This window comes from Chenopodium album, chromosome 14, assembly GCF_948465745.1.
Source record: "Chenopodium album chromosome 14, dcCheAlbu1.1, whole genome shotgun sequence".
Lineage (NCBI taxonomy): Eukaryota > Viridiplantae > Streptophyta > Magnoliopsida > Caryophyllales > Amaranthaceae > Chenopodium > Chenopodium album.
The window spans coordinates 19,654,389-19,677,962 of NC_137847.1; the positions used below are offsets into that span (position 1 = coordinate 19,654,389).

At 38.4% G+C, this 23,574-nt stretch overlaps 1 protein-coding gene across 1 annotated transcript; it reads right to left on the reverse strand.

The window, feature by feature from the left end:
* Positions 1-18,615: 18,615 nt before the first annotated feature.
* LOC145577887 (uncharacterized) lies at positions 18,616-20,982 on the reverse strand. Its single transcript, XM_081635308.1, has one exon. The coding sequence runs from the start codon at positions 20,980-20,982 to the stop codon at positions 18,616-18,618; it is 2,367 nt and encodes a 788-aa protein (XP_081491434.1).
* Positions 20,983-23,574: the final 2,592 nt, after the last annotated feature.

The window sequence follows — 23,574 nt, forward strand, 5'->3', positions numbered from 1 at the left end:
TGACATAAGGAAAATGTAGGTCATTTTCTACCCTTTCCTAGAGCCAAAATAAATTTATAAACACTCGACCAACCTAATACGAGTATATGGTAAGTCAAGGGTCGAACCCCAAGGAATGAGTAGGTGTAAGCTATAGCCTAGGTCAAGCTACTACGAAGAATGTAGAAAGATATGGTTGGTAACTAAGGTATCGAGAAAGCTAGATAAATCAAGAAATTCAATATGCTAAACACTGGGGATATAGGCTCCACATGCAAGCTCAATGATTATGCTAATTGATGGATCACTCAATCGATTCAAACATTGCAAAGGACAAACAATAGTTGCAACTAATGAAATTCAAAAGCTATCTCATATAAGCCAAGCTAGGGTTCACTATGAATGGCTAACAAGGAAAATCACAATCAAATTCAATCAATTAAAGCAATTCTCAAATCAAGGGTTCATGTCATTGAAATTTGCAATGCAATCTAGATTAATCTTATAGGTTGATTACTCCTAGTATAATTAATCAGATGCACAACTATGTCAACCAATTTAATTACAACAATTCAATCAATCAAGGATCATCAACTAGCAAAAATCATCAATCAAGCATGCTTCCCCTTCTCCCTAGACACTAATCTACTCACTAATCATGGTGGAATTGAAAAACAAAGCAAATTCAATCACAAACATATTCATTTCAAGTTTAATCAAGAAGAAATTCAATCATTCAACAATTTCTCAAGCAAAGATTAAAATTCAAATCAAACATTCAAGAATTAAAGGAAATTGCAATAAAGGTAAATTCAAAGGAAAGATATCTCACAAACTTTCATTGATTTGAAGAAGAAATCCAAGATCAAGTTGAAATCAAAGATCAAATTGAAGTACAATCAAGTAATCCTAAGCTTCTCTCTCTACTTTCTCTCTCTTCTATTTTTGGAAAATAAGTGTCTAGTACAAAATAAGTCGCCCCCCGAAAAGGAAAAGTCAAAAGCTATAAATAGAAAATCGAGCGAAGAGGATCGGGGCCCCTGGTGCGTGCGCACTACCCAAGCCGCGCACGCGCACAGCAAGGCCTGCGCGCACGCACGGTGACGTCTGCGCGAGGGCACCCCTGTTGTGGTGCTCGTGGCTTGCCTCCTTTGCTTACTCGACCGATCTCCGCGCTCCCGAGTATCCCTATAATCGGTGCACTCGAGGCGATGCCCACGAGAAGGGTAGCCCTTTTATTCTCTAAGCACTTGAACACTTCGAACCAAAACTTTGCTTCCAAGGAGCTTGTACTTGCGGAGCTAGCTTGAATTGCATGTTTGGATTCCCGAACTTAGCTCCATCAACTTCCTTGAATGCGCTCGAGGTTCCTCCTTGATAATTAAACCTCGGGAAACTCAACACACCTACAAAACAAGTCAAAGAAACGAAGAAGTGAGAAAAATAATCGAGAAATGAATAAAATAGTAAGAAAACCATCAAAAGCACACATTTCTCTAAACTTACACACAAACACGCAAAACAAGCATTATTATGTAAAAAAACGACATAAAAGACTAAAAAACGAGCATAAAACTTCAAAGAAAACCTAGCCTAAGAGTGCCATAAATGACACTCATCATCGGCCTTAAGAATGCCCCCGCTACATTTCACAGACTTGTTAACACTGTCTTTAGAGATCAGATCGGTCGGAACATGGAAGCGTACATTATTGACACGATTGTCAAATCAGAGAAGCCGGCCGACCATCTGAATGACCTTTGAGAAACATTCACCAACGTTAAGCGGCATAAGATGATGCTAAATCCAAAGAAGTGTGTCTTTGGTGTTGAGTCTAAAAAGTTTCTCGGATTTCTAATTTATCAACGCGGCATTGAGGCCAACCCTGAAAAATTCCAAGCAGTCTTGAACATAAAGTCGCTGAGAACAATCAAAGAAGTGCAAAGACTGACCGGCTGCTTAGCTGCACTCGGCCGATTTCTGTCAAGGTCAGGGGATAAGTGCTGATATTTTTTTCAAGCAATCAAGAAAAAAGCTATGTTTGAGTGGACCGAAAAGGTCGAGGAAGCTTTTATATAATCAAAGAATCATTTACATACACTTCCTCAGCTCGTCAATCCGCTCAAAGATGAGAAGCTATTCATGTATCTTGTTATTTCATATCACTCTTTAAGCGCCGTCCTCCTTGTTGAGAGGAACGGCCTTCAGATCCCCGTGTATTTCATAAGCCATGTCCTACACAATGCCGAGCTGAGGTACCCATCCATTGAAAAATTTGGGCTGGCATTGTTCATGGCAATAGAAAGCTAAGGCCATATTTCCTCGCTCATTCAATAGTGGTCACACGGACCAACAACTGAAAAAGCCGTTCACGACATTGGAGGCCAGTGGTCGAATGCTTAAATGGGCCTTGGAGTTCAGAGGTTTTGACATAACGTTCGAGCCTAGGAAAGAAATCAAGGGGAAGTCCTTGCTCATTTTCTTGCTGAAATGACACGGCCGGACTTACAGTCGGCAGGGAATAAAATTTGGAAGGTTTTTGTGGATGACAGTGCTACATCAACTGGATGTGGTACTGGTATTTCATTCCCTTAAGGGAGACAAGTTTGAATACACGATGAGATTTCAGTTTTAAGCCTCTAATAATGAGGCCGAGTATGAAGCTCTTCTGGCCGACCTTAGAATGTGTAAGGCGGCCGAAGAACCAAAAATTGATGCTAGTTAAGACTCCCAACTGATAGTCAGCAAGGTTAATGCTGATTAGGAGGCTAGGGAGTTGGCCATGATGAAATATATTCAGATGGTGAAAGATGAGGCCGATGGTCTAGAGCATTTCACCCTACAACAAGTTCCCCATTTGGAAAATAATCAAGCGGACACACTCTCCAAGTTAGCATCCTCGGCATCATGTGATACTCCTTGATCAGTGTTTTGGGAAGTAAAAGAGAAGAAGAGTATTGATGCCGAGCCAGTAAAGATCATAGACAGAAGCATGAATTCGGATACCATGAAAATGGTGAAAAAATAGTTTGTCGGCCATAAGTAGTTCGTTCCCCTTTGCAAAATGGGGCATGGACATCTTGGGGTCGTATACTCCTGCGTCCGGGCAGAGGCGGTATGTGTTAGTAGCAGTAGAATACTTTACCAAATAGGTATGAGCTGAGGCCGTCCGAGGAATTAAGTGGATGGGTGTGTCCGCCTTTATCTGGAAAAATATCATCACTCGCTATGGTGTGCCTTAGTCAATGGTGTTCAATAATGGACCCTAATTTGAAACAGGCCAACTCATAAATTGGCTAAGTGACCAAGGCATCACTCATTGTTTTGCCACGGTCGGACGCCCGCAAGCTAACGGGCACGTTGAGGCGTATAACAAGCTAATCTCAAACGGTATCAAGCGCAAGCTTGAGAAAGCAGGCGGCCTTTGGGCAGATGAGTTGGTGAACGTGTTATGGTATATTCAAACCACAGCTGAGAGTTCAATAGGAGAGACCCTATTCTTTCTAGTTTACAACACTGAAGTCGTACTCCCAATTAAGATGTACGAACCTACCCTTCGAGTAACGCTATATGATGAGTAGGCATATTGGGAGGCTATGAAGACGACTCTGGACTTTCTTCTAGAAGCCAGGGGCAATGCGGCACTTAGACATGAAATCTATCGTCTCAAAATGACAAGGGCATACAATCGTAAGGTGTCTAAGTGGCCGCTAAAGATGGGGGATCTTATTTTGAGAAACATAGAAGCGGTTGGCCGAGCTAATGAAGAAGGAAAGTTAACTCCTAACTAGGAAGGGCCATACCGAATCAGAGAAGAAGTGCGGGATGGTACATACCATCTCGAAGCCTTAGATGGCCGTCCTATTCCTCGTACTTGGAATACGGATAATCTAAGAAAGTATTATGTTTAAATCTAGTACTTAGCCAGAAAGTTGTATATACAACTAGGTCTAGATGACCGATCCTTGTAATTAAAGGCGTACGACCCCCCAACAATGTAATTATAACAAAATTAATGAAAATTCGAACATTGTTATCTAAATTTTTTCCATTTATTTATGATTACTTAAGCTGAAATACCGGATAAAAGTGAAAATGATGTTGCTTGCAACATAGTAGCTCGGCCCTTATGAAGGTGCTACAGAGCGGCCGAGTAGGTGTATAGCAAGGGCATCCCTTAGCTATACAACTCGACCACGATGACTGAAAAGTCAACCAGCCTGTCCGACCTCAACATGGTCGGACGATTGAGCATTAGGATGCCACAAAAATCGCCTAAGGTATTCTCACCTAAATAGGGGTAAGGGCATGCCTAGGCGTACAAGCCTAGACAATTTTCAGAAATTTCTAAGTTGAGATATTTCTTGAAATTTCTTGAGTTGCGTCCGAGTAATAGTTTAAAAGGACAACTCAAACAAAGCCAATAAAGGGGCCATATATAATGTTGATTCGGCATTGACCTAGTCCAAGGGCAATCATTATTATGATTTGATTAACTTATTAGTCGTCATACCCTTTGAGGTATAAAACCTACTAAGTTAGTCAAACCACCTAGAATATGGACTACGCGAATGCCGAACAAAGAGGCATACCCCCAGTACTCGTTCAGGATATATAAAGCATAAAAATTGCTCAAAAATGCTAAGTATAGAGAAACAAAAGTTGCATTAATTAAAACCGAGCCGCTCAAAACAAGGCGGCACAAATCAAATTTATACAAGACCGCTCAAATAGGCGGCCAAATGTGAAATTGTTCGATGAAGTGAAACGAAAGAAAAAAAAAATCTAAGTACTAAAAGCATTAAAAATTTAATGTTGAAGGACCTGAGCTCTTTAGTCAGCCGGGTTATCACTCTTGGCAAGCTCCTCTAAGGCTGATTCCTTCTCGGCCGCAGCATCAATGGGCTCCCCCTTGGACGCCTCCCCTTTGCTAGTAAGCTTGGCCGAAGCGTCCACTTGCTTCTCCTTGGACGTCTCCCCTTCGCCAGTCGGCTCAGCCTCATTCTCCTCAGCATCAACGTCTTCCTCGTCTTCAGACTTAGACGAGGTAACTTCAAGTTCAGGAGGAGGTTGTCCGGCCTTCTCGGCTTCCTCTTCGAGGCAGACGTACTTGAGGCGCTAGGTGAAGCGCTCTTTGTGTTAAGCAATCGTCCCTTCCCTGCTCATCAGCTGGAAGGCCTCAAAGAAATGACTTTTGAGTCTCTCCTCGGCCTTGTGCTCAATTTGGACGATCTCCATTGCACTAGGCGGCCGAGGGGCCTCTAGCTTCTCAGTCTAGTCAGCTACGGACATGTTCAACTCGTCCACTTGGAGCTTCAGGGAGGCCGCCTCGTCTTGGGCAGACTTGACGGCCGTCTAGGACGAGGATAAGTCGGCCTTCAGTTTCTCGGAGGACTCGAAGCCCTCTTTCCACTGAGAGGCTTTTAAGACCGCCTCGTCCTGCCTTGCTAGCTCTTCTCTCTCAAGGGCCTTTCCTATTTTTACGATGTCCTCTATTTGCCGAGCGGCCTTGTCGAACAAGGATTTGAGGCTCATCTCATAAAGAAGCTTCAGGAGGGCGATGTTGCTAGTGTTCGCGTCCTCTGCCTTCCTGATTTGAGCCCAAGTCGTTTTGATTTTTTCGTTCTCCTTGTCCTTCGAACACAAAAGTTAGCAAGCATAAAAAGAAAATAATATTCTAAGTAAAAACCAAAGGCGAACACAAAACTGGAAAATTAGAATACCTCGGCAATACAGTTTACCATGGGGCCGAGGAAGCCCTCATTAATTTCGCGGAACTTGTCCCGCTACTCCTGAGGGACGGCCCGTTGCATGGCCTCCCTCATAGCCTTCCGGTCCGCGCCTGTAAGCAACTTACCGGGCAGTTTCTTGTTCATCTCCTCGGCAATATCTGCACACGACCAAGAGAAAGGTTAGAGTGAACAAAATGAGTTCGCAAAAAACACAAGTTAAAGAATATGACAAGAACCTTACCAGCCGAGAAAGATGGTGGGGTGGGAAGGTTGAAAGCACAAGGAGGTACAGGTTTGTCCCCACCTCCGTCCTGGAGACCAAGCTGATCCTCGGCCGATTGAGAGGCAGTCGTCTGCCAATCAGATTTCTTAACAAACTCGATGTAGGGTTTCAAAAAGTCTGAATTTCCGCGGAACCAAACCCGACCCCAAGACCCGCTCACAATTAATATTACTAAAAGACATAAATAACAAGATAGAGTAAAAAGACCATCTTACCCTTGACGCGTGCTTCGCTCATACCATGGAGCTCTTACTTGAAAAACCGAGTCTTGCAAGTGCAAAGACCTTTTACGGTATTGACACGAGGAAAATTTAGGTCGTTCTCTACCCTTTCCTAGAGCCAAAGAAAATTTATAAACACTCGACCAACCTAATACGAGTATATGGTAAGTCGAACCCAAGGGAATGAGTAGGTGCAAGCTATAGCCTAGGTCAAGCTACTTCGAAGATTGTGGGAAGATGCGGTTGGTAACTAAGGTATCGAGAAAACTAGATAAATCGAGAAATTCAATATACTAAACACTAGGGATATAGGTCCCACATGCAAGCTCAATGATTATGCTAACTGAAGGATCACTCAATCAATTCAAACATTGCAAAGGACAAACAATAGTTACAATCAAAGGAATTCAAGGGCTATCTCCTATAAGCCAAGCTAGGGTTCTCTATGAATGGCTAACTAGGAAAATCACAATCAAATTCAATCAATCAAAGCAATTCTCAAATCAAGGGTTCATGTCATTGAAATTTGCAATGCAATCTAGATTAATCTTATAGGTTGATAACTTTTAGTCTAATTAATCACATGCACAACTATGTCAACCAATTTAATTGCACCATTCAAATCAATTTAGCATCATCAACTAGCAAAAATCATCAATCAAGCATGCTTCCCCATCTCCCTAGACACTAATCTACTCACTAAATGGTGAAATTAAGATACAAAACAAATTCAATCAAATTCATATTCATTTAAAGCTTAATCAAAAGAAAATCAATCAATCAACAAATTCTAAAGCAGGGAATGTAATCTCAATCAAAATCCAAGAAACTAGAAGGAATTGCATTAAAAGTAAATCAAGGGAAAGAAATCTTACAAACATTCATTGAATTGAAGAAGGAATTTCAAGATCAAATTGAAATCTAAGATCAAATTCAAGTTCAAACAAGTAAATCTTAAGCTTCTCTCTCTACTTTCTCTCTCTACTATTTCTGGAAAAATTCTCTCTCTAGTACACAGTTAAGTCGTCCTCAAAAAGAAAGTCAAAAGCTATAAATAAGAAAAATCAAGCGAAGGGGGCCGCACAGGCTGTGCGCACGCACAGACCAGCCGCGCGCGCGCACAGCTGGGTCAGCGCGCACGCACCCCTGTGCCGCGCGCGCACCCTTGTGCAGTGCACTAGGCCTTGGCTCCTTCGTTTGCTTGATCAAATTCCGCGCTCCTTAGCATCCCTCTCATCAGTGCACTCGAGATGATGCCCGCGAACAAGGCAGTCCCAAAATGAGCAAATTGACTTGATTATTCACCTACAAAACACAAATAAAATAAAGAGAGAAAGTAAAACTAAAACTAAAATTATGAATTATCAACTAAAAATATGAAAAACTCGTAAAAACCAATCGAGAACTAAATTGAATTATAAAAAATGGAAAATAAAATAAAACTAAGAGAATATATGAAAATGATGAAAGAAAATAAAGAAAATGAACCTAAATCTTATTCTTTTGAGCGCCATAAACGACGCTCATCAAATTCCCCCAAGCTAAATTTTGCTCGTCCTCGAGCAAAACAAAATCAAACCCAAGGGAATATGATGATACTACTCAAGCAAAGCAAGAAACAAGAAAATTAGAGAAGATGAGAATATACACTAACTCACTTTCGTAGGAATCACGGTCAAATTTAGCAACTAAAGACAAGCCATTTAAACCCCTACATCGCTCTAGAGGACGAGTAATGCTCTCGTAAAGGTTTCCAAAGAGGTTAACCTATAACTCTTTTTATTAAAAAGGAGGCAAAGTAAAAAGAAAAGAAAAGAAAAAGTTTAAAACCTTGAAAAGAAAAGAAATTCTTATACTAAGGCCTTTTGCACATGATCAAGGCACGAAGGATATCAAGATTTCTAAAACAACAATGGTAAGCACGTTCTAAGATATCGAGGGTTGATTGAAACATAGGGTATGCTAAGCGTAGAGAACTAATGAGTCGCAATCCACTTTCATCCCAACCAATCTAACCGCGTTCTCCCTAATGGCTTCAAATCTTCCCTTAGTAAGCGTCTCTATTGTTCCACGAAGGAACCGGAAAAGAATAGAATTTGAGGGTTCTCGACATCTCGACCTTGCATCCTTTTTCTTTAGGCTTTAACTCATAATTCCCTCCCTCAGTGTATGACTCAACCACTAGGTCGAAATGACTTTACCAAAGGTTGTAACGTAAGGGAAAAAGGTTAGGGGTAGGCTTAAAATTTAGAATTTGGTGGTACACCTAGATTATGAAGAAAAGGTTGGCCACACCTCGACACCAAAACCAAGAAGTTACCAAACAAAAACAAACTAATACCCCCAAGCTTATTCAAAGCTATATTCACAAGCATATATACAAAAAGCGTAAACGCTTCTCCCCACTAGTAGAAAAAGGCTCATTTGCGTCGCTCATTTATAGTGTATTTGCATCGCTTCTATGAGCGACGCAACTGCTCGTGCGCACCAAGCAAGAATATTTCGGCCATGAATATACTCTCGTGTTTGCATAATGAGGTATTTGAATGTGTATTCGAAAAAGAGTAGAAAATCAATAAAAATGCAAATATGAGAGCATATGACCCCAACAAGCTTTCCGCCTAAACTTAACCGAACCTCGAGAAAGCTTGAAATAACACCAAAATTGTTGGAAATTTTCTCCGAACCAATCTCATGGTACCTTAAATCAAGAAAACAAACAAAAAAAAAGAGAAATAAGAAAAATCTCAAGGATAAAAGAAATATAGAAAAATGTAAAATCAAAAGAAAAAGGTTAGAAAACAGGGTTGCCTCCCGGGTAACGCTTGTTTAACGTCATAGCTCGATGTCCTCCACCAATTAAGGTGGTTGTTGGAAGAGCAATGAGGTGAACAAGTCCAACAAAAGCACCGTCGAAATACTTCTTGAGACGATGGCCATTGACCTTAAATGGAGAAGAAGAATCCATCATTGAGACCTCTATAACACCACTTGGAAAAACATTCTTGACCAAATAGGGACCGCTCCATCTTGACATGAGCTTTTTGGGAAAGAACTTCATTTTTGAATTGTAGAGAAGAACCTTATCGCCAACACAAAAATCTTTCTTCTCAATAAGCTTGTCATGTGTTTCCTTGTAACGAGCTTTATATACACTAGCACAATCATAAGCATCAAACCGAAGCTCCTCTAGCTCATGAAGATCTAACCACCTTTTCTCCCCCGTACTTGCCAAGTCATAATTTATCTTCTTGATTGCCCACAAAGCACGGTGTTCAATTTCAACCGGGAGATGGCATGACTTGTCGTAGACTAGGCGGTATGGAGTGGTACCTATGGGGGTCTTAAAAGTCGTTCGATAGGCCCGAAGAGCATCATCCAACTTTTCTGACCAATCCTTTCGATTTCTCGCAACCGTTTTTTCAAGGATAAGTTTGATTTGACGATTAGAGACTTCCACTTGGCCGCTCGATTGGGGATGATATGGGAGGCCGAATTTTTTATGGACCCCATGCTTTCTCAACATCTTTTGAAAGGCATGGTGAATAAAATGAGAACCGTTGTCGCTTACCACCGCCTTTGGTACCTCAAATCTTGGAAAGATTATCTTCTTAAACAACTTCATAACCACCTTGTGGTCATTAGTTGGGGAGGCAATGGCCTCAACCCACTTAGACACGTAATCGACCGCCACAAGAATATATTGATTTCCGAAAGATGGGGGGAATGGTCCCATAAAATCAATACCCCACACATCAAACACTTCCAACTCAAGTATGGGTTGTTGAGGCATTTCATTTCTCTTGGAGATGTTCCCAACTCTTTGACATCGGTCACATGTCTTGACAAAGCCCCATGAGTCGTTAAAGAGATGTGGCCACCATAATTCGCATTGAAGGACCTTAGTGGCGGTCTTAGAGACACCCATATGGCCCCCGCTTGTATCCGAATGGCACATTTTCAAAACACTAGGCACTTCTTCGTTTGGCACACAACGTCTAAGTAAGCCATCGACCCCTCACTTGTATATGATGGGATCATCCCACACATAATGCCTTGCCTCTCTCTTGAGCTTCTTTCTTTGATTCTTAGAAAAGGAAGGAGGAAACTCCCAACATGCAAGAAAGTTCACTAAATCAACAAACCATGGGAGCTCCTTTGCTTCAATAGCATACAAGAAATTATTAAGCATCCTATCCTCAATTGGAGAACTATCATCATGAGTTTGAGAATCTTCTAAACAAGAAAGATGATCCGCCACAACACAAATAAATATGAAAAACTCGTAAAAACCAATCGAGAACTAAATTGAATTATAAAAAATGGAAAATAAAATAAAACTAAGAGAACTATATGAAAATGATGAAAAAAAATAAAGAAAATGAACCTAAATCTTATTCTTTTGAGCTCTATAAACGACGCTCATCAAATTCCCCCAAACTAAACTTTTTCTCGTCCTCGAGCAAAACAAAATCAAACCCAAGGGAATATGATGACACTACTCAAGCAAAGCAAGAAACAAGAAAATTAGAGAAGATGAGAATATACACTAACTCACTTTCGTAGGAATCACGGTCAATTTTGGCAACTAAAGACAAGCCATTTAAACCCCTAGATCGGTCTAGAGGACGAGTGATGCTCTCGTAAAGGTTTCCAAAGAGGTTAACATATAACTCTTTTTATTAAAAAGGAGGCAAAGTAAAAAGAAAAGAAAAGAAAAAGTTTAAAACCTTGAAAAGAAATGAAATGCTTATACTATGGCCTTTTGCACATGATCAAGGCACGAAGGATATCAAGCTTTCTAAAACAATAATGGTAAGCACGTTCTAAGATATCGAGGGTTGATTGAAACATAGGGTATGCAAAGCGTAGAGAATTAATGAGGCACAATCCACTTTCATCCCAACCAATCTAACCGCGTTCTCCCTAATGGCTTCAAATCTTCCCTTAGTAAGCGTCTCTATGGTTCCACGAAGGAACCGAAAAAGAATAGAATTTGAGGTTCTCGACATCTCGACCTTGCATCCTTTTTCTTTTAGCTTTAACTCATAATGCCCTCCCTCGGTGTATGACTTAACCACTAGGTCGAAAGGACTTTCCCAAAGGTTGTAACGTATGGGCAAAAGGTTAGGGGTAGGCTTAAAATTTAGAATTTGGTGCTACACCTAGATTATGAAGCAAAGGTTGGCCACACCTCACACTAAAACAAAGAAGTTACCAAACAAAAACAAACTAATACCCCCAAGCTTATTCAAAGCTATATTCACAAGCATATATACAAAAAGCGTAAACGCTTCTCCCCACTAGTAGAAAAAGGCTCATTTGCGTCGCTCATTTATAGTGTATTTGCATCGCTTCTATGAGCGACGCAACTGCTCGTGCGCACCAAGCAAGAATATTTCGGCCATGAATATACTCTCGTGTTTGCATAATGAGGTATTTGAATGTGTATTCGAAAAAGAGTAGAAAATCAATAAAAATGCAAATATGAGAGCATATGACCCCAACAAGCTTTCCGCCTAAACTTAACCGAACCTCGAGAAAGCTTGAAATAACACCAAAATTGTTGGAAATTTTCTCCGAACCAATCTCATGGTACCTTAAATCAAGAAAACAAACAAAAAAAAAGAGAAATAAGAAAAATCTCAAGGATAAAAGAAATATAGAAAAATGTAAAATCAAAAGAAAAAGGTTAGAAAACAGGGTTGCCTCCCGGGTAACGCTTGTTTAACGTCATAGCTCGATGTCCTCCACCAATTAAGGTGGTTGTTGGAAGAGCAATGAGGTGAACAAGTCCAACAAAAGCACCGTCGAAATACTTCTTGAGACGATGGCCATTGACCTTAAATGGAGAAGAAGAATCCATCATTGAGACCTCTATAACACCACTTGGAAAAACATTCTTGACCAAATAGGGACCGCTCCATCTTGACATGAGCTTTTTGGGAAAGAACTTCATTTTTGAATTGTAGAGAAGAACCTTATCGCCAACACAAAAATCTTTCTTCTCAATAAGCTTGTCATGTGTTTCCTTGTAACGAGCTTTATATACACTAGCACAATCATAAGCATCAAACCGAAGCTCCTCTAGCTCATGAAGATCTAACCACCTTTTCTCCCCCGTACTTGCCAAGTCATAATTTATCTTCTTGATTGCCCACAAAGCACGGTGTTCAATTTCAACCGGGAGATGGCATGACTTGTCGTAGACTAGGCGGTATGGAGTGGTACCTATGGGGGTCTTAAAAGTCGTTCGATAGGCCCGAAGAGCATCATCCAACTTTTCTGACCAATCCTTTCGATTTCTCGCAACCGTTTTTTCAAGGATAAGTTTGATTTGACGATTAGAGACTTCCACTTGGCCGCTCGATTGGGGATGATATGGGAGGCCGAATTTTTTATAGACCCCATGCTTTCTCAACATCTTTTGAAAGGCATGGTGAATAAAATGAGAACCGTTGTCGCTTACCACCGCCTTTGGTACCTCAAATCTTGGAAAGATTATCTTCTTAAACAACTTCATAACCACCTTGTGGTCATTAGTTGGGGAGGCAATGGCCTCAACCCACTTAGACACGTAATCGACCGCCACAAGAATATATTGATTTCCGAAAGATGGGGGGAATGGTCCCATAAAATCAATACCCCACACATCAAACACTTCCAACTCAAGTATGGGTTGTTGAGGCATTTCATTTCTCTTGGAGATGTTCCCAACTCTTTGACATCGGTCACATGTCTTGACAAAGCCCCATGAGTCGTTAAAGAGATGTGGCCACCATAATTCGCATTGAAGGACCTTAGTGGCGGTCTTAGAGACACCCATATGGCCCCCGCTTGTATCCGAATGGCACATTTTCAAAACACTAGGCACTTCTTCGTTTGGCACACAACGTCTAAGTAAGCCATCGACCCCTCACTTGTATATGATGGGATCATCCCACACATAATGCCTTGCCTCTCTCTTGAGCTTCTTTCTTTGATTCTTAGAAAAGGAAGGAGGAAACTCCCAACATGCAAGAAAGTTCACTAAATCAACAAACCATGGGAGCTCCTTTGCTTCAATAGCATACAAGAAATTATTAAGCATCCTATCCTCAATTGGAGAACTATCATCATGAGTTTGAGAATCTTCTAAACAAGAAAGATGATCCGCCACAACACAAATAAATATGAAAAACTCGTAAAAACCAATCGAGAACTAAATTGAATTATAAAAAATGGAAAATAAAATAAAACTAAGAGAACTATATGAAAATGATGAAAAAAAATAAAGAAAATGAACCTAAATCTTATTCTTTTGAGCTCTATAAACGACGCTCATCAAATTCCCCCAAACTAAACTTTTTCTCGTCCTCGAGCAAAACAAAATCAAACCCAAGGGAATATGATGACACTACTCAAGCAAAGCAAGAAACAAGAAAATTAGAGAAGATGAGAATATACACTAACTCACTTTCGTAGGAATCACGGTCAATTTTGGCAACTAAAGACAAGCCATTTAAACCCCTAGATCGGTCTAGAGGACGAGTGATGCTCTCGTAAAGGTTTCCAAAGAGGTTAACCTATAACTCTTTTTATTAAAAAGGAGGCAAAGTAAAAAGAAAAGAAAAGAAAAAGTTTAAAACCTTGAAAAGAAATGAAATGCTTATACTATGGCCTTTTGCACATGATCAAGGCACGAAGGATATCAAGCTTTCTAAAACAATAATGGTAAGCACGTTCTAAGATATCGAGGGTTGATTGAAACATAGGGTATGCAAAGCGTAGAGAATTAATGAGGCACAATCCACTTTCATCCCAACCAATCTAACCGCGTTCTCCCTAATGGCTTCAAATCTTCCCTTAGTAAGCGTCTCTATGGTTCCACGAAGGAACCGAAAAAGAATAGAATTTGAGGTTCTCGACATCTCGACCTTGCATCCTTTTTCTTTTAGCTTTAACTCATAATGCCCTCCCTCGGTGTATGACTTAACCACTAGGTCGAAAGGACTTTCCCAAAGGTTGTAACGTATGGGCAAAAGGTTAGGGGTAGGCTTAAAATTTAGAATTTGGTGCTACACCTAGATTATGAAGCAAAGGTTGGCCACACCTCACACTAAAACAAAGAAGTTACCAAACAAAAACAAACTAATACCCCCAAGCTTATTCAAAGCTATATCCACAAGCATATATACAAAAAGCGTAAACGCTTCTCCCCACTAGTAGAAAAAGGCTCATTTGCGTGGCTCATTTATAGTGTATTTGCGTCGCTTCTATGAGCGACGCAACTGCTCGCGACGCAAATAACTTTTAAATCATTTGCGTCGCTCCTAGGCGCGACGCAAATAAGAGTCATTTGCGTCACTCCTTTATAAGCAAGTGACGCAAATAAGAGTTATTTGCTTCACTCCTTTATAAACAAGTGACGCAAATGACTCTTCTGAGCAACTTCTTGTTTTTTATTTGCGTCACTTGTTTATATAGGAGTGACGCAAATGACTTACTAGACAATACAAAATTGCTTTATTTGCATCACTTATTTGTTTAATGAGTGACGCAAATGATGTGAATTTTTTTTTTTAATTATAATAATTGCTTGTATATGTTTGTAGTACCTGTTTTCCTTGGTAGTGGTATAAAGTAATATACTAACGCCAATAATTGAAATTAAAATGCAATATTAATGAATGCAAATGTAAATTTCGGCAGAGTCTCCTTTGTATTTTGGCCTACCCATAAAATTGGGAATGACGGCATTATATTAACAACCTGTCCAATAATTTACATCTCAATATCATTGACATTATACTCATCATCCCAACACCAATTAACCAAAATCATTCATGTCAAGCCTATAATCCAAAACAAGAGTCCAACATGCGCTAAGTGTAAATCTAAAGTTCAACATTACATATAAAATACTCTGTCGAAATATCTCGAATCTCATTTACCTCCTCCTCGGTATACGGTGTATTTCTTGAAAAATCCTATCAACACAACAAATATACAAGAGAAAAGTTTTAATTCAAGATTGTAGCTAACATCAAATTGTATTTATCAAACAAAAATGAAATATTTGACAACTCATACCTTAATAAGATCCTCACTGCTACGGTGATGTTCAAGTATTTCGTACATATAACGCATGACGTAGTAGCCTCACTCACGTCCACCCAATTGTTGAGGACACTACATGTAATATATTTATAAGTTGAATTAAATTGCTATACTTAAATTATTAAGAAACTTAAAGTTTGGGCAAGAAATTAAGGTAACTTGTCCCAAATGCCATGTCAATTTACTTCCCCTAGATTGTCCACTTAATGCCTTGTAACTTCGAAAAGCACTACACATTTGAAACAAATAACATATTTATACATAATATGTAAAACCATCTATTATCCTTACACACACATAAAATCATGACATTAATAACAAACTAGACTTACTTTGTCATTGTAAACTTAATTGCTAAATTTCGCTTCTGCCTCAAAGAATCAAAGATGATGACTTCACGCTTAGCCATGCATAAGACCAAAAGAACCCAATGATTCCTACATAATAAATTAGACACACATTTGTAAATGAGTAAATAATATCAATAATTTGCAAAGTTCAAATAAATACAAGTTCAAAGTTTATACTTTTCATGGTATGGGCATAAGATGAACTGCTTAGATTTTTGTTTTTCCATCACATGTGTCATGTATAGTAGGATACGATTTGCATCACTAAGCAAATAGGTTTCTGAAATCATTTCCGGACACATGAATCCAATGGAAGCCACATCCACCGTATCGAGTATGTCACTCAAGGCCCTACATATATATCATGTAATAACATTATAAATGGTAATAAAGTATATATGAGAAGAGTGAAATTTGAATATCTTACATCATAAAAACTTGTAAAATTGAAATATTCAGCCAAGCTCCCGTGAGAAGTTGATTGACATCTTCACGTCTGATAATGATGTCCTTACTGTCTTCATAACTAAAAGTCCAAGCATCAACCTTTACCTTAATAGTTTCACCTTCGGGTAATGAAGATAACAAACTATTCAAAGACCCACACTTCTGAGACAAGTTTTCCAAAGCATAATCCATTAGAAAAACTTTTTTTGGATTGGTGTTGGACTCTTTTGTTTCGTGACCACTTTCAACTACTTTCACTTTGTCTTGCATGTTTTCTTTGGCCACTTTATTATTATCATCGTTCTTATTTGATATGAATTCCTAATCAATAGTAAAGCAAATATATTCAACAAATTGCTATATTTTGTATGGCAAACTATGTAAATTGTTATAAAAATAATTTACCTTGTCACGCATTAGTGAAACCAAGTCTTTCAGCCATTGGGTAAAGGTACCGTGAGCATGCTTATGTTTCTTGATGACTGAAGAAGGAACTGGAACCGAGAATTCTTTGAACTCGTCAAAAAAATCATCAACACTTACACTCACGTGATCTGGAAGGAGGTTACTATGATGATCAAGGATTAACTCCAGATGATATGTACCTTCAGCGACAATGACTTTCTCAGAGTCATTTTTCAACAATGATAGCCGACATGGAACCGGTTGCTTACAAAGATTTAAAAAAATCATTACAAAAAAAAAAAATTGAGTTACAAAGTTAAAAGTATATCGCAGACATAAATCATTACAAAAAAAAAGAAAAAAAAATAAAATAACAAAGTTTTGGATACTTGTATGTTTGCAAATGGATCATTACCCACTGATTGGCAACTACTACGATTTTGTGGAGTCGTCCGGCCTATGCTATTCATTTCCATCAATTCAGTTGGAATTTGAATACCAATTTGTTTAGCAAATAACATAAACTTCTCTTGAACCATGGAATCCATTTTAGAGTCCATCTCCTGCATAGTCTCCTCTCGTACCCTCCGGGCTACTCTTGCCTCTAATTCTTCTAGCTCAGCATCTCCGATTTCCCTACCCCATCGGCCACTACGCCTCTCTCCGGATCCCCATACAGCTTTAATGCCAATTCCACTGCCAAATGCTATTGCCCGACCATTACGATCTTTTTTCCCAAGGGCACGAGATAAGATATCATCATGCCTATTAGGAACAAATTTTCCATCAGCTTGTTGCTTTCTCCAATTATCCTACACAAAGACTTCAAGTTAGAAAACTTTGGTTGCAATACATAAACTTAACAAAATATATTAAAAATTAAAATAAAGACTTATTATATACTTACAATGGATTCTTTCACCTCTTTTGTTTTCTCATCCGGCAAATAAGGATTTCCCTTATCATCTTCTATTGATCTTGCTAGAAGCCAAGCATATGTCCTATCCGGCAAACCAGACACAACCGAAGAACAAGATGAAGTACTAGATGCTGAAGATGCTGTGGGAATATACCCTTTTCTACGCCATACAATATTCATTTCGCCATATGATTTGGCTCCTAAATGGTGAGGGTATTCGTTGAAAGATTGGCTTTGTCTTGCCTTCTCACTGATTTCCTATTTTCACGAGCATAAATGGAGAATAGTACATAAGAAGCCGTTAACAAAGTATTAATAACATGCATGATCATTGATATTAATACACACACAAACCTTAAAATCATCTGTACTATGCTCCTCCACAAATGTTTTCCACATATCTTCAGATATGAAATCATAGAGTACATACGACATTCTTTTCTCCTTTGGCATATTCCTAGTACATGTGATCCAACCACTGACCAATTTTGTTTTAAAATCTCTCAAACACTTATCACAAGTGCGTAGGACCTTTTTTTCTTGTCTTCATCTTCTTCGATTTGAAACTCTCTCTACAAAAAAAATAAAAAAAAAAAGTTAGTAAATAATTTCATCATATTCAAATAAATTGTTTTCATCATACTCAAATAATGTCAAAATGATCATATAATAGTATAACATTTAACATTTCATAGTGAATATTACCTTAACATCTTCCCACAAAGTGTCTTTTATTCCTTGTGGAACTTGATTCCAATCTTTATACAATATAGAGACTTTTGCACGGCTTATTTCACCAAGATGAGTTTTGTATGCTTTTGCCCACTTTCCAATGGGTCGACATAATTCATCCCATTCAAGCACCCTAGGAACCCCAAGCATGGATTTCAGGCCCTTTGAAGGACCTCTTGGCTTCTTTTTCTTCTTTTGAGAGTCGGTTGTTTGTTGCTCTGATTGTGATTGATTGTGTGGCTCATCTTCCTCACCTTGCGAAGACATGGAACAATTATGCATATCCTCATCCTCCATTATTACTTACCTGAAAAAAAAAGACATAAATAAATTAAGACATCGATTTGTATCATTTATAAATTATAAACGTGTACACATAACAATAATAAGCAATTTATGCAATTAGTAACACATATTGGATAAAAAAATAACACAATTCATACCTACTTCATTCTTCTCTTTTGCGACATAAAATCCCTTCATTATGATCTTTACGTTTCAACGGTGTGTCAAAATCATCAACTATTGGAGGGATGCTCCAAACGGAAGGTGGCGACTCATTAAATTGCTCATCATATTCTTCCTCGTCCACCACATCTTCAATGCCAAGTATCCTTCTTTTACCTTCTGGAACAACTGACCATTTACAATCAGCTGGGTCAGCCATGTAAAAAACTTGTTTTGCTTGTGAAGCTAATATAAATGGATCAGCTAGATGCCCTCGTCGACCAAGATTTACAAGGGTCAAGTTCCCTTGTTCATCTTTTTTTACACCACGACTACTATCAGCCCACTTACATCGAAATAGAGGAATCTTGAAATGAACATAATCCAGCTCTATTATTTCTTCAATGATTCCATAATAAAATTTCTTCTTATCCACAAGTGTTTTATCATGTGCATTAACATACTCATATGACCAACCTATTACTTTAACACCACTATTTTGCATTGTTGACTTGTCATCTTGTTGGGTAGTGTAAAAAGAATACCCATTGATGTCGTATCCCTCATATGACATGACTTGACATTTAGCACCATATGCCAACCATCTCAATGTGTCAGATATATCGTTAGGTGTGGTGGACAGTTGGGACATCACTCGTTCCTTGAACCATGTAACGAATGAACAATTATGCTCCTTTATCAGCTGTAGATCACTTTTGGAAGGATATTTATTTTTAAGAAAAAGCATGTGCTCGTCCAAGTAAGGATGAACCTCACTAAGATTTTGCAACACAAAAAGCTCGGCCTTATTTTTCATTTCAAAGCCCATGGATATCCTTTTCCTTCCAATAGTACCTTGACCTCCAAGCCTCCCATCTTGTCGAGACTTTTGCAACCCAATTTTCTGTGAACGTGCATGATATTGAGCAACCCATGCTGCCACTTCCTCAACAACTGTTCGTTGTACAATACTAGCTTCAGGTTTGGCCGGATTCATGACTTTTCCCTTTAAGTCACCCATTTCTCGTTCAAAAGGATACATGTATCTCATACACACAGGTCCACAAAGTTTAATTTCACGTACAAGATGAATAACCAAATGAGGCATCACGTCAAAAAAAGATGGGGGAAAATACATTTCAAATCGACACATTGTCTCAAGTATATCTGCTTGCAAGTCATCTAAAATACTTGGATTTATGACCTTGCTACAGATAGTGTTAAAAAAGACACATAATCTTGTAATCATATACCTCACTTGAGGTGGCAAAATTCCTCGAATGGCAACTGGTAATAATTGTTTCATCAAGACATGACAATCATGAGATTTCATGCCACCCAATTTCAAGTCAGACATTGACACAAGTCTGCGAAAATTAGAAGAATATCCATCCGGGACCTTTAAACCATGCAATGACTCACAGAAGCTAGTTTTTTCCTTTTTAGACAAGGTAAAGCAAGCTGGGGGAAGATACCAGCGTTTTCCTCGAGATTCGGGTGCCAACTCTGAACGACCCATAGCAGCCATGTCTTTTCTTACTTTAACTCCATCCTTTGTCTTTCCTAGCATATTTAATAAAGTTCCCACAATGGCATCACATACATTTTTCTCAATATGCATTACATCTAGACAATGTCTAACTTCCAAATGTCTCCAATATGGAAGAGACCATAGCTCAGACTTCTTCTTGTAACCCCTAGTTGATTTGCTTTTGTAAGGCTTACCAAACTCATTCTCAATGTCTTTGACCCGCTGGTAAACCTCACTTGCATGTAAAGGGCCACGGGCTTCTCTCAACTCCACTTTTCCATTAAAAGCATCCTTATTGAATCGAAAAGGGTGGTCTTCAGGAAGATGTCTGCGATTATCCATGTATACATGCTTGCCACAATTGTCTAGGCGTAATGCCTCCAAATCATCTTCACAAATGGGGCAAGGAGTTGTTCCCTTCACAGTGTACCCCGACAAATTCCCATAAGCTGGGAAGTCATTTATCGTACAAAAAATCATGGCACGTAAAGTGAAATTGGTTTTACTATATGCATCAAACATTTGGACACCTTCATTCCATAACAATTTCAAATCTTCAATGAGAGGCGCTAGATACACATCAATGTCATTTCCAGGTTGTTTAGGCCCAAATATTAGAAGGGACAACATAATGTATCTAGACTTCATGCATAACCAAGGAGGCAAATTGTAGATAGTTAGAAGAACCGGACAAGTGCTATATTGGGTACTTAGTGTCCCAAATGGGTTCATTCCATCTGTACTAAGACCAATCCTAAGATTTCGGTCTTCTTGACCAAAGTCCTTGAACTTTCGATCAATGTTCCTCCATTGCGGGGAATCAGCCGGGTGCCTCATTAACCCATCTTTCTTCCTCCCATCAGCATGTCACCTCAATAATTTTGCAGTTTTTTCATCTGAGAAGAGTCGCCTAAATCTCAGTATAATTGGAAGATACCATAATACCTTCGCCGGAGACCCTTTCTTACACAACTCACCAGTATCATTCATCTTGTAACGAGAAACTCCACACTTTGGACACTCATGCAAATCAGCATACTCTTTTTGATACAACACATAGTCATTGGGACAATCATGTATCTTCACATATTCCATACCCAAAGGGCACATAAGTTTCTTGGCCTCATAAGTGGAGTTTGGAAGTTCATTCCCTTCGGGAAACATTTCTACTAAGGCTTCCAACAACTGCGTAAAACCCTTGTCGGTCCAATAATTGCTCGCCTTTAAGTTGAATAACTTCATAATAGCACCAAGTTTAGTGAATTTTGTACAACCAGGACATAACGGGGTTTCTGCAGCTCTTAGAATACTATCATATGTCTGGGGACACTCTGTGAAATGATCTTCAACATCATGCATCATTTCATCTATCCTGTCCTTCTCCATTTCACTCTCACTTTCAACACCAATATCAGCTATATCGATATCCTCACCTTGGTGTTAATTATCATCATCACAATGATTCTCATCTTCCCTTGGGAAATAACTAGAATTGCCTCAATATATATGCTCTCACCATGCCATGTCCACCTTGTGTAGTTTTCTTTAAACCCACGACGAATTAGATGATCTTTAATATCATCTATATCACGATATCCCCTCGAATTATTACAGTCACAACAAGGACAAAGAATAATCTTTGATTTATTCTCTGTTTGATGTTTTAAGGCAACATCACTAAACTCTTCAATTCCTCGTAAAAAACTTGTAGAATTTCGTTTACCATACATCCAAATTCAATCCATTTTCAACCACTGAATAAAAAAATTAATTTTAAGATAATGTGTATGTTTTCTAACATATATAGCTCCTTAACCATAAACAAGAATATAAGGCATCAAACATTTTCATTCAAATTTTATCTCATGTAAATGCAATGACATGATCCAACAAGGTCCTTATCACTCCAACCTAACCCATTGTTGAATGTCCTATCTAACTAATAACTACTTGTAAAGTTTGGTTCTAAAGAAAATCCAGCAGCATTTCCCTACAGTTCTCCAAGCACACAATGTAGATAATCGGCTATCTACATATGTAACCAGAGAACGATCGGGAAATAGTGAGCCATGATCTTCTTAGACCCAAAAACTGTTCAAGTAGTTATCACCTAAATGAGATAGAACATTCAAGAACAGTCCCAAACCGGGGACTATTCAAGACTTACTCCTAATGAGTAAGCCCTGAACGGGTATCTAAGCCATTGATGCAAGTATTGTTGCAATTTTAATCAATTATATCACAATTAAAAATCTCATACAATTCACAATCATTATACCAACCACAAAAAATAAGTTAATACAAAGAATGGTTCAAATATATATACCACAAGTGAAGACAATCTCGTATGTATACTACCGCCTTAATTGTTTGTCCACAATCAGAACCTCGAGCAACTTGTGGAATTCACTTCCGCATAATTAAGAACCTGCCATATAAAATTACATATATTAAACCAACAATAATCAATCATACTATAAAATATTTTCTAATTAATTCTATCGACAAATAAAATTAAATATATTAAACCAACAATATTCAATCATACTATAAAATATTTTCTAATTAATTCTATCTACAAATAAAATTACATATATTAAACCAACAATATTCAATCATACAATAAAATATTTTCTAATTAATTCTATCTACAAATAAAATTACATATATTAAACCAACAATATTCAATCATACTATAAAATATTTTCTAATTAATTCTATCTACAAATAAAATTACATATATTAACCCAATTTTCTGTGAACATTTTTTTAATTTTTTTTTTTTGAGAAAATGAAAATATTGAACATAAATAGAAGGAATCTTACCTTAGGTGAAATTGACTTCACAAATTCAACAATGTCGAGCCTAAATGCAGTTGATTTGGGCAAACAATGGTCAAACTGCTACACTAATCAAACTTCAATTATAAGGCAGTATTTTGCTCGTCCATCCTCGGATTTTTGGGGGGGCAAAATTATTCAAGTAATTCACTCAAAAATTCAATTATAAAGGCATTAATTCACTCAACGGATACCTGGGGTTTTAATTCGATTTTTATGCTCGAAATTACTCGAATTGATGCTCGAATTTGCTCAATTTTTTTGCTCGAATTTGCTCGTATTTGCCCATAATCGAATTTCTGGGGTTTTTTTTGTTGTTTTGCTCGAATTCTTGGGGTTTCTTAGGTTTTTTTTGTTGTTTTGCTCGAAATTGGGGGTTTCTAAACCTAAATTTTTTCAGATTATGGGTGTTGTCAACATTGCGGTTTGGTTGTTGAATTTGTGGGGGTTTTTTTGGTCGAATTTATGGGGGTTTTTGGATCAAATTTCTGGGGTTTTTGGGTCGATTTTCTGGGGGGTTTTGGGTCGAAATTCCTTGAATTTCAAGGTGATTTATTCTTGAATTTCTTGGGGTGTATGGGTCGAATT